General features: G+C 35.9%; 1 protein-coding gene across 1 annotated transcript in view; it reads left to right on the top strand.

The window, feature by feature from the left end:
- LOC150091571 (cartilage oligomeric matrix protein-like) overlaps positions 1–12,729 on the top strand; it is a 131,268-nt gene that overhangs the window by 56,977 nt on the left and 61,562 nt on the right. Inside the window, exons 15-18 of the mRNA XM_090376238.1 lie at positions 1,643–1,761; positions 4,712–4,764; positions 10,820–10,905; positions 12,321–12,416. Coding sequence (XP_090232364.1) covers positions 1,643–1,761; positions 4,712–4,764; positions 10,820–10,905; positions 12,321–12,416 — 354 coding nt within the window. The remainder of the gene's footprint in view (positions 1–1,642; positions 1,762–4,711; positions 4,765–10,819; positions 10,906–12,320; positions 12,417–12,729) is intronic.

Here is a 12,729-nt window from a genome sequence, read left to right as displayed (position 1 = left end):
CAAAAAAAGCAAAATCTGCTTATAGCTAACGAAAATTAGATGCCAGACATTAATTACCAGAGACAGGCTGTTCGCTTTCTAAGGTTTTATTTAAGAGATTATATTTTGTGCATTTATTCTGAACGTTCGCAACGTATAGACTGAAAAATAAAATAAAAATTGTGATGGTATTTGTATTGCCGGCGTAGTAATCAAAGAATGGAAATTATCCCGATGATTTAAATATTAAGGGGAAATCGTCGTAATGATTAAAGTAACTTTTACGTTATAAGAAAATGCCCAAAATATTGTATGTGCATATATGAAGAATACATAGAGCTTGTATTAAGCTCTATTTTGATACGGTAATTATCAACCAATGCTAGAATCGATTATGGCGGAGTGTCCGTCCAAGAAGCAACTGGTTCTTCGTATATATTCTGCATAAAAGAACCCACTGCTTCTGCAGTGCGGGATATACTGTAATTCTTCTGGCTCTATATGACATGTTTTGAAAAAATTCCGGGATGTATTCTCAGGTTCACAATAAGAAAAAAACAAAGTTAATCAAAAATAAGAATAAGCAGACGCGTATTTAGCATAAATAAGCATTTTATAGGCAGTCTACTTATTGTTATTTATTTTTGGCTGACCTTGAACTTGCTTAATTTTTTATCTTAATATTTCATTAAGAACAAAATATGATAAGCGATCTTTTTCCACTGCCGATGCATCACTATATTAATTGTAATATAGTGATGCATCGGCAGTGGAAAAAGATCGCTTATCATATTTTGTTCTTAATGAAATATTAAGATAAAAAATTAAGCAAGTTCAAGGTCAGCCAAAAATAAATAACAATAATCACTATATTAATTGTAAGACATTCTGGTTACAGCATTCGCCTGAGTTGGAAATATTCATTATTCTCATAATTTTCTGAAAGCTTTTGTGTTCTTCATTACCGCCGAGGACCAGTACATTACAAACTGTAGCACGAGACATCCCCTTCCGTGATGAGAAAATGACACTGTAGTTAAGTGCTCTTAAGACTAAATGTGACACCATCCGTGTTCAACCTACATGCAATTTGAATCTCCAAGGGGAAGCGTAATACCAACCATAACATTTACAATAACTCACCGAGCCAAGTTTGTTTACAAAGAAATAATACACTTATAATTAATACGTTAATTATGTCACGGATGAACAAATATCATGCCACGAAGACGAATGACACTTCAAGATGCACGTGGCAAAACATCCGGGACTTGCGTGCTTAATTAATCCATTCGTACTTGTAGTGTGAAAGCCTGAAAAGATAAGAATAGAAAGATAAATTAAGGCCGTCACTCGGTCATCCAACTATTCACTAACGCTATAGGGCCATGAAGCTTTTCAATAATGATTGGAATAGAGATTTATATGGCGATCTAAATGATTCGTGTAATGCTATTCAGTGGACTCTTTTTAATATCGTAAGCAGGATGAGCCATTATGATGGTGTAGTCGCAGATCGTTCACACGTACTTGTTGGACTCAGGTTATATTTTTTGCTAATTCCTTCCCAGTATACAAATAGTTTGCTAGAGGTCTCTGAACCTTATGAAAGTTTGTTGTTTTATCGTTGATTAATCCTCGAATGTCTTTTTCTTTTCTATAGCGATTGTAAACCAGTATGACAACTGTCCAACGGTCGCTAATCGAGATCAATTGGACAGCGATGGAGATGGGCTTGGAAATGTTTGTGACAACTGTCCATTCGTGTCAAATCCAAACCAGGTAAAGTATAGTTTCCATTCTCACGTGGGAAGGACAGCTGCAGTTTAGATGTAGAGGATAGTTACGAGGGTTGTTTAAAAAGTAGTGGCAACAACACTGTATATGCACTCGTTAGACGAAATCACGTCATAGGCTACATAAAAAATGGAGACAGGGAAGATGTACAATAGTATGATATTTCTATATCGTACGTAAGTGGAAAGTTGTTTTGCTGAAAGAAGACAATGTAAATGCGTGCTGCAGGTGCTCTGGGTTACGAGCAAGATCAGCTCTTTCAGAAAAAACATAATCGCATTGGATGAAACCTGGCATCGATCTTCGGAAACGCTAGTCCCATGAATGGCGCCATATAAGTTCTCTTCGTCCAAAAAAAATTCAGACAAAAACCAGAGAATGTGAAAGTAATGCTGATTATTCCGCACGACTCTTGGCATCAATCTGTATCATGCTGTTCTATAAGCCAACTTATAAATGCCGCGTAGTACCACTCATTCCTGGGAAAAATCATTTGCACTCGGCAATAAGATGTCAGCGCTACCATTTCTGACAGCGCTTTTCGTCGTATTTCCTCATATTCTATGGTTGGCCCTGGAGACGAGGCCAATCATAGAATACGAGTATCAATGCAACGTATCCTGTAGTTGTTGAGGTGATGGTATTACTGCATCAGTGGTAATGGGAAACCTTTGAGTACACCCTGTCCTTTTCGGACACGAGTTCTTGCAACTGATTTGCTCCACAAGATAAAGGAGGAAACAAAGGACAGACTGTTTCACCACTATTCGACAAAAAACCAGATTGCTGATGGTATCAGATGCTTTCCATTCATAGTATCAGATGCGTCCTCATTTTTCGGATCGATACAGGAAGTCAGAGATTACTATAAAAAAATTTAAAGGAGGATAAAGGGGAAACTTATAGACCAGGTCCACTGACAGACAGTAAGCACCCAACAACCGTAATTATATTATGTACAGAAAAAAGTTATTGAGAGGAGAAATAAAAAGAAAAATGGGAGAAAATAAAATGGAAAGATGAGAGGAGGTAGTACAGTTGCAAAATGAAAAAGTTAGAAAGGCATAATAATAAAAGATAAGAAATAACACATTTTAAATACAAGGTAGAAATATATATCTATGTATAGGTATATTGTCGCATATCGCACAATCCTGGCGTCTCTTCAAGTATCAACTACCAGAATTTCACGAAAAAACGACAATATAGTGCCTCTGCTTCTAAAATAAAGTATACATGCCATAGCAATTAAATTTATAAGGAGAATTAAAGGGAAAAAGGAAGAGAATAAATTTAGCGTAGTATAAAGTAAAGATATAAATACAAAGATGGGTATAAAATGGGGTTATATATCCTCCCTTATACCCATCTTTGTACTGATATCTTTACTTTGTACTACTCTAAATTTATTCCTTTTTTTCCCTTAAGATGGGCATAGGGGAGAATATATAACCCCATCTTATATCCATCTTTGTATTTCTTTACTTTGTATACTACTCTAAATTTATTCTCTTCCTTTTTCCCTTTAATTCTCCTTATAAATTTAATTTGCTATGGCATGTATTTTATTTTAGAAGCAGAGGTACTATATTGTCGTTTTTTCGTGCAATTCTAGTGGTTGACACTTGAAGAAATGCCAGGATTGTGCGATATGCGACAATATACCTCTACAGTACATATGTATATATTTCTATCCTGTGTATAAAAATGTATTATTTGTTATCTTTTATTATTATGCTTTTAACGTCTTCATTTTGTAACTACACTATCTCCTCTCGTCTTTCCATTTTGTCTTTCCCCCATTTTCCTTTTTTTTTTTTTTTTCTTTTCTTAACAACTTTTATCTATACACCTATATAGAAAGTCGTACTGACACTACTTTTTGAATAACCATCTTATTTCGTATACAGTGAATTTTTGTTTAACTCTCTTCTTGTTTAGTAAGTATATATAAATACAGAAAATTGTTAAGTACAGTTCTGAGCAATCAGCCAAGAAACGCCCATAAGGTTTTTTTTGTGCTAGGCGAGGCATAAAGAAAATGAAAAGATTAATGAAAAGAGGAATAAAGATTAATAAAGATTAATGAAAAGAGGAATAAATATTAATAAAGATTAATGAAAAGAGGAATAAAGATTAATAAAGATTAATGAAAAGAGGAATAAATATTAATAAAGATTAAATCTATGTCCTTTGGATTTGGGAAAGACATAGGAATGCACAATTGAATTCAGATTGAAGTATCAAGGGCGATTCGTGGAGGGTATGGGGATAATTCATCCCCCTCCCAAAGATCATTTCCCTCTCTAAACACAAAGACTGTGGCCGCTGCTATACGCCAAGAGGGTGTATTATTTACAATCTTGGGTACCACATGTACTCGTATAACAAGTTACAAATAGAGTGCATGTGAGCTCGACCCGAGAAATTTACACAGAATTTCACTTATATACATAATTTTGAAATTATATACAATGGTATCAACAGCATTCAAAATATTTTTTATGAGCAAGGTATAAAAAATTTCGTGACAAATAAGGTACGCATCTTAAATTGGTGACTTAAAAAAAAAAAAGAAGCAAAGTGCCACTTATTGGTAAAAAAGTAATTCTCGTTTTCATTTGACTCACTCTCGTAATAACAGATCGTGAACAATTTTTCATCAGACTACATAAAAAATGTAGACAGGGAAGCTGTAGAATAGTTCGATATTTCTATATCATACGTGTATAAGTGGAAAATTGTTTCGCTGAAAGAACTTATAATATCACCCCGGAATATAAACAAAAAATTTATTTATTATAAGATAGCTCTTGGGTAGCCCTAATATGGCAGTTTTTTGTTTTTTTTTATTGAAACTGATTCAAAATTGTTTTTCTTTAAGAATTTTATGTTGTTTTTCTTCTTATTATTAAGCTATAATTCTCTTTTGCAGGGGGACTCAGATAGAGATTTGATAGGGGATACGTGTGATGATACCGCTGACACGTAAGTAAACAACTCTTCTTCATATGGTTAAATTTAATTGCTTATTTTGTTGAAAGACGGCTCTGAGAAATTTCGTTACTGAAAGCAATTATTCAGCTGAGAATGGCAGAGATTAAATTATGGCATCATTAGCATATGGAAAATTGATTAAAACAAAGTTAGCCAGCAGAGATGTACGGGGTTATGAAAGAAGGGAGGGAGTTTCGCGGGCGCCAAGGCTATGCTGGTGCAGAATATATTCACAATCACAAATTTCAACATAAACAGTTTTACGTAAATTTATCATTACTAATTTGAAGAAATTTCATCAGAAAACAAATCGAATTATGCACCAATAGTCGATCACAATTATTTCATTTAATTTTATATATTTGTTTGTTTTTTAATAAATGCGAATTTACCTATAAAAGTACATAAATTCTCAGAGTATATATAGATTTCTCAGAAGTTAGCACAAATGGAGACGTTGTCACGAGCTCTTGATTCACGTACAGTCTAACTTGATAGGACTCTAGTCATACTAGAAATAAGCGTAAAGGAGGATTACCTGTAATGAACACTCCCCATAGATTTCTAATTTTTTTTTTTTTTTAGATGAGTATCGGCCATGCAGTGCAAAAAAAAAAAAAAAAAAAATTTCTCTACACCAGCCGCAGATAAAAAAAAACACACACACATTTCAATTTCCCTACTCCTGTAATCTAATAAGACTACCCGTGTAGGCAACTTGTTCCAATGTTAAAAACTCACTGATTTAAAAAAAAAAAAAAAAAAAAACAAGGGAGGGGGAAATGGTTAGGTCGCATCTTCAGTACTGTATACAAGTCTGGAGGCCTCATTTTAGGAAGGATGTAGAACTGATGGAACGGGTGCAGAGCAGGGCAACAAGATTAGTGAAGAGAAGGAAAGGGTGGTCTTACCAAGTTCTGCAAATTTCAGCGTCTGGAGACTAGGCACCTGCGAGGTGATAAGGCTTTGAATGGATCGAACAAGCTCAATCCTTCATCTAGCGATTGGTTGATTGTTGGAATAAACTTCCATTTGTTGTTGTTGTGGAAGTGGATAGTTTCAATAAATTAAAAGAAAAACTCGACAAATTATTGGAGGGAATATTTGAGGGAACAGGTGATTTTTTTTTGGCTGATGCTTTCTTGCATCATTTTACACTACTAACTTCCTGCAATTCAGTCTTCTATAACACCTTCCCCATTTTGAATTTATCCCCCGGTTCTAGAGTGAATATTTCATATTCATTCTTTTACTGCTTCAACTGGCATTTTCATTTGACAACAGCTGATTCCACTAAAAAGATAAAAATGTCTGAGCCTATCGTAGTGATGGGCATAATTGAGAGGTCATAATCAGCTATTTCGATTATAGCAAATCAATCGATTATTTTGATTATACTCATATCATTCGAATGATTTATCCGGTTATTTCGATTACTGAAATCTCTTGATTACTAATCATTCAATTATGCTCATCATCAATTGTAAGGGTCCCTGTGAAAACAAAATCCTTTACTCCGTACAGTAGTTATTTCTTTGAATAAATTCCCAACAAATACACTAAAATCACTTCTGCTGCCCAGTGGTTTCTTAACTTTTAAGATTCTTAAGGTATGATGAACCGCGGCTGATAACCAAATCAATTATCTCTAACACGGTACAGAAAGTAGTCATCCACCCAACTGAGAAATGTTCTGCCACTGAAACCGTTTCTGTGTGGTAGCACAGTGGTCATAATCACCGTCCTCTCCACATCCCCGTAAAAGGCCCCGGTTCGAATCCCGTTAATGACGCGAAGAACTTTTATAAGCTTTTTTTTCATTCGGTGGCTGAGTTAGTCTGCCTCAGGCATGGATAACAAGGTTTTCCCACGAACTCTGGTTTTTATTAACTCTGGATGTTAAAATTGGTAGAGTAGTTAATGATCACTGTCAAGCTGAGCTTCTTCAGAGAGACCACCTAGATAGACTTCAGGAATGGTCAGAAAAATGGCAGCTGTGCTTTAATCCAACAAAGTGTAAGGTATTACACCTGGGAAACAGTAATCCCAAAATAACTTATTCACTTGGTGGAGTTCAACTAAACCCAGTATGGAGGGAAGGGACTTGGGTGTTACGATACGGTCAGACATGAAATTCTCTGAGCATTGTAAACAGGTTGCAAGGAAGGCCCATGGTGTCCTATCGATGATCTATCGAACTTTTGCAAGTAGAGATAGGGACGTGATAATCCCATTATATAAGGCTTATGTTAGACCACACTTGGAATACTGTGTTCAAGTATGGAGACCGCACCTAAAGAAAGACATCGAGCTTCTTGAAAGGGTGCAAAGAAGGGTAACTCGCCTGGTGAGATCGGCAAAAGGGCGTCCTTATGAAGAAAGACTTCGAATATGTGGGTTGCAGAGTTTGGAAACTAGACACCTTAGAGGAGATTTGATTGAGGTGTTTAAGGCTCTGAGAGGCATCAGTAAAATGAATGAGGACAAAATTTTCAAGATTATAAATGATGCTAGAACTAGGGGACATAAATTCAAGTTACGGGGGGAAATGTTTAGATTGGACTGCAGGAAGTTTTATTTTAGCCAGCGAGTTATAAATTACTGGAATAAGTTGCCTTCATGGGTGGTAGAGGCCGACAGTTTGGGGAAATTCAAAGGTCATCTGGACAGTACTTTCGGGTAAGGGAAGCGTATAGGATGATAGGTTTAATTTCCTTTTTATTTATTAATTATTATTATTTAGTTATTTATTTTATTTATTTATTTATTTTTGTTTTTATCATTGTTTTGTTCGGATTTTTTTTTTTTTTTTTTTGCTGGTGCAGCATAAGCCATAGGCTTTCTTGCACCATGCGGCCGTTACTAATACTAATACTAATTTTCGTCCAGTAAAAGAGGCAGATCGACCAGAGAACACACGCAATTTATGGACATAATACACACGGGCGGGATGGTACACAAAGATTAGTGTAGATATTTCTATGTCAAACACGTGCTTTGAGTGATCGTGGTTCAAGCCCGCATGATTACTAAATAAGGTGCTGTTCCTGTATTCTCTCTATTTTGTGAACTCCCCTGATAGTATCGTCATCCCGAAATACAAACAGAAAATTTATTTATTAATAAGATAGCTCTTGGGTGGCCCTAATATGACAAGTTTTTTTTTTAATTGAAACTTTCTTTTTTCTTTCATTTAACCTTTATCAAACATAGTGCAGTGTTTTCTATATTAAAGACCAAAAGTGATCAATACTATTCCCAATTTTTGAGGCTTAGCCTCAGAAACACTGCTAACCTTCATCTTATCAGTACTTTTCTAAAATGAAGTTAAAAAATCAGCAACATATGGTAACAATAGAAGGAAACTGTGAAAAAGTTAAATGAAAGGACAGACAACCAATTCACAACTAAATTTTTGTAACAGCTACACAGCTTTTTTCACAATGCCATACTTGATGGCGGACAGAAAGAATAGCTGTCCTAATGTGCTTAAATTGAACATCGTACAGTATTTTGTCTTTACTGTCATTTGATATTCCGAATCATTTTTCACTGGCTATTTCGTTTTCATTGCTTGTTTCGCCTTGAATTTTAATTTAAAAAGTAGTTGTGTACAGCTGCCTTCAAATCTCTAATTCAAGACAGACAAATCGTAAAAGGTAATGATCGCATTTTTTTTCCTACAATGTGGTGCCACCTTGTAGAAACTATTTTTTTATCCAACACTTAGAAAATGACTGATCGCGAGGTGGGGTGTAGATGATCTCGGATTCCTTAGAAACATCTGTCGACACCATTATTTTGCCATCATTTATAGATTATTCCCCTAAACTTTCCCAGCATGCTGTGTGTATGTGTGTGTGTGTGTGGGCGGGCTTGATATGATGTATCTTCCTCAGTTGCGAAGTTTTTAAAACGAATACACTTTCCGTGCGTGTTTGTGTGAAAGTCTCCGCATTAGACCAGCTCAAGTTACTGCAATTAAATCAGGGATGGGGAACTTTTGTATGTCGTTATAAAAAATGTCCGTTTCGGACATTATAGCATTATTCGAGACGGAAAGTCGGATCGACACTATATTTTTAGACAATTTTACTTTGGTCCCTAAGAAACTTTTAAGACCAATTATGATTCCGGCCTCCGTAGGTGAGTGGTCATAAGTGGGAGTGCAGTAGCACACGCCCTTTGAGTAGACCGGTGTTCAAGCCCCTGACTGCTAAATACGGTCGATCTGCCAACCCGCACTGGACCAGCATGGCAGATTATGGTCCATTTCCCTCAGTATGAATTGTTTAGGAGGCTTCCATCCTGCAGTGGGTTGATAATGGCTGCAATTTACTTTTTTTTTTTTCTTAACCCCCAGTTTTCTCCCGTGAACCCGAGTGCTTAGAAGGTCTGATAACTTAATATTTTTCTGGATCGCTAACCAAATATTATGTCAACAGGTTAACTCATATCATCAGTGCGCCTATCGCAGCGCCCCCCAACAAAAAAAGAAAAAAAAAAAAAAAGAAACAGTGCTATACAAATTTAGCCATATATCTACCCATCATATAGTGAGTTTGTAAACAATTCTTGAGGAGCGTATTGAAGTTTTTAACTCCTACCGTATTGCTAGCAGTAATCCTAGAATAACATACCAACTGTGTGGTGCCACATTGAGAGTACTGGAGAATTAAAAAGACGTGGAGGTAACTGTGCAGTCACACATGAAGTTCTCTGAGCAGTGCAGACGGGTTGCTAGGAGAGTACATGGTGCTTTTTCAATGATATGCAGGAATTTTTCCTGTAGGGATAATGAGGTGATTATCCCGTTGTACAAGGAAATGGTTAGGCCACACCTTGAGTACTGCATACAGGTTTGGAAGCCTCCTTTTAGAAAGGATGTGGAACTGTTGGGTGACAGAAGAGCAACAATATTAGTGAGGGGAACAAAAGGGGCTTTTACCAGGAATGGCAAAAATCAGCTTCTAGAGACTAGGCACCAGCGAGATCTGACTGAGGTGTTTAAGGCTTTGAATAGTAAGTAAGTTAATGTCATCCTTACCCTGTTCAGACTGCACACACACATGAGACAGCACAAATTCAAACTGAGGAAGGATAGTTGCAAAATAGAAGTGCGGAAGTTTGCCTTCAGCCGGCGGGTAGATGATTGTTGGAACAAACTGTTATTTGGTGTTGTGGAAGAGGTAGTTTGAATAAATTTAAGAAAGAACTAGAAAAATTACTACAGTAGTGGATAGGTGAAATGGAAAAGGTTTTTTTTTTTTAGTTGATGCTGTATAAGCTTGTTTCCTTGCATCATTTGACACTTACTAATACTAACAGCAATATATTATTTGATAATTGAACGCGCCACAAATATAAAAAAAAATTTACATTAACTAACTTGTTAAATGTATTAACAATCTACTAAAATGTCTTTTACGTTTTTGATAGTTTTATAACTGATCCTTTTGAGAATAAAGTTATCCATCGCCATTCCAAATCTGGTTACGATACTGCATACGTCATAACTATCCTCATACAGTACATCAACACCAATTGTAAAGTGATTTTTTTTCCTTCTAAGAAATGGGAAACACGGCAGGGTGCAACGAACAGTGATACACTGATATACTCAAACATAAATCACTTGCTACCTAGAAAAAGGAGAAATGCATCTACACTGGGAAAAAAAAGGTGACAACTAGTATTGGAACGAGCATAATAATTGTAAATATAATCTGCCACATTCTCTTGTAGCAGAACGAACGTCTTTAATGTTCCTCCCGTGTTTCCTATTCTTATAAGTTATTAGTCTTATTTTTTCTTCATTGGTTATTTTTGACAATGACATACGAGTCTCATTTCCCGTATTCCTCAATTACATAGTTCAATTCATGTGCCTTATTACGAAGAAAGAATAAGTACGTGAATCAAAATAACTTGATAAAACAACAGAAACAACGTGTCATAATTTTGTTATTATTTTAAGGTATTATTCATGACTTTATCCGAACGATTGTATTGTGATGGCTGATGGTAATGTGTTCTCTAAATATAGTGATCTGGACGGAAAACCAGATATTTTCGACAACTGTCCCGAAATACCAAACAGTGACCAACTGGATACAGATGAAGATGGACTGGGTAAGTTTATGAAGTATAACGATAATGGTATTTTCGTATTACACAATAAGCTTTTGTTACCGTTTAAGAAGGTCTATTGAGCATTAAGCAAACACTGTCAGACAGGGATCAGTCCTAAAACGAAGAAAGCGAGGAATGAAACGTAAAATGGAAAGAAAAGAAGCAAAAATCCTTTCTCTGCTTCACCAAAGGAATCTAAAAGGTCTGTGGTTTGTGCAAGATCGATACCTCGTCAGGAAAGAGAGAGAGAGAGAGAATATTACGTTAGACCCTATTACCCAGACTTTAGAGTTCAGCAGAATTTAATAAACTTGAGGCACGCGGGGAACGTGTGATTCAATACGCTATTCGTCAGGTGTCAAGAGGGGTAACGCCGAAGGCAGCTGCTGTATGATGTTGTTGAGTGATAACAACAGAATTCAACTTGAAAACAGGATGATAAAATTACACAGTTTTTATTGCCACTGAGGGTTTTCCACATTGCAAGGCATAATACGGTACATGCTGCTAATTTCACTGGAAATGTCTGAAGTTACTTGGAGTTCCCTAGGATTGTGTTGTGTTTCTAATGCTGCGATTCCAAATGTATTATTGTTGCAATTTATATTAAATAATAATAAAAGAAAGTTTATATCCATTATATCTGTTTGTCTCGCCGAGTTCGTCTGCCACTGCTCTGTATTTACACAGTGATAGCAAACGAAATGTAATATTTGGCAAATGAAAAACGATTATTGCTTTTTGTCTGCCGTATTTTCTTAGAAATATAATTACTGCGTAGAGCATTTTTCTTAATAAACTTTTCTTAATAAAGTAATAAACTTTTTAAGCTTTTTTCCCTCGTGTGTCTTGAGAGCCCCCCCACCCCCGCCATTAATTTCAACGTGTCGCTGCAAGTTACCTTTCAACCAGCTTGATTTATTAATTACCGTTCATGCTGTTAGGTAAATTTGGATTTTTATAGAGTTATCTACGGTTATAATTACTTTATTTTTCGCTTGTGCGTAATAACTGTCACTTGAAATTAGCCTTCAAGATAACACTTCGGGGACTGGCTGACTTGTGAATTACGTGGTATTGCCTCCCTAATACGTTCACTATAATTAAAAGCACTTCGGTACGAAAAATACAGGTAACATGATATGTTAGACGCTCTTTTTTGTTCGAAGATACATTTTTGCGTGTCGGCAGACTGTGTACTTTTAATATACGTTCCTTCGTATTTGATCTTGCCTCGTAAAAAGCTAAAAACCTCGCTGTATCATCATGATGAGGATGTTAAAGGAGGCTCTCTCGTTTCTTAAATGGTTCGGCAAACAGATATGAGCGCTCTCTAGAGGTTTGATTATAATTGCTTATTGATAAATGTACTCTGGGTCATGATTTAATTTCAACTTTATTCTTTTTTCTCCTAGGCGATGTATGTGACAATGATAAGGATGACGATGGAATCCCCGATAACAAAGATAACTGCGTCCTAGTGTACAATCCTGATCAAAAAGATAGCCTTGGTAAGTTTAATTTTATTATATTGTCTACACACATTACGCAAACATAGACACTCATTTCTGGCCATTGTACAGAGTTTTGTATATCATCACAGAGTACCATGGCGGAGATGAACTAACATTTAGGGGCCACCTTACACAAGATACAACACACACATACTGTCTACATATTTGAGCGCTGCTTATATTTTCTAAAACATGTTCTTATGTTTTCTAAAACAACCGAATGAAACTGTTTAGAAAGACTGATTTTCATATGTAATTTGTTCAGCCGAGTAACTCGGATTAGTGGTATACTACAACATATAAATACCTG

Source organism: Mastigoproctus giganteus, chromosome 1 (assembly GCF_048544385.1).
Source record: "Mastigoproctus giganteus isolate SK-2022 chromosome 1, ASM4854438v1, whole genome shotgun sequence".
Classification (NCBI taxonomy): Eukaryota; Metazoa; Arthropoda; class Arachnida; order Uropygi; family Thelyphonidae; genus Mastigoproctus; species Mastigoproctus giganteus.
This window is presented reverse-complemented; position numbering and strand designations above follow the sequence as displayed.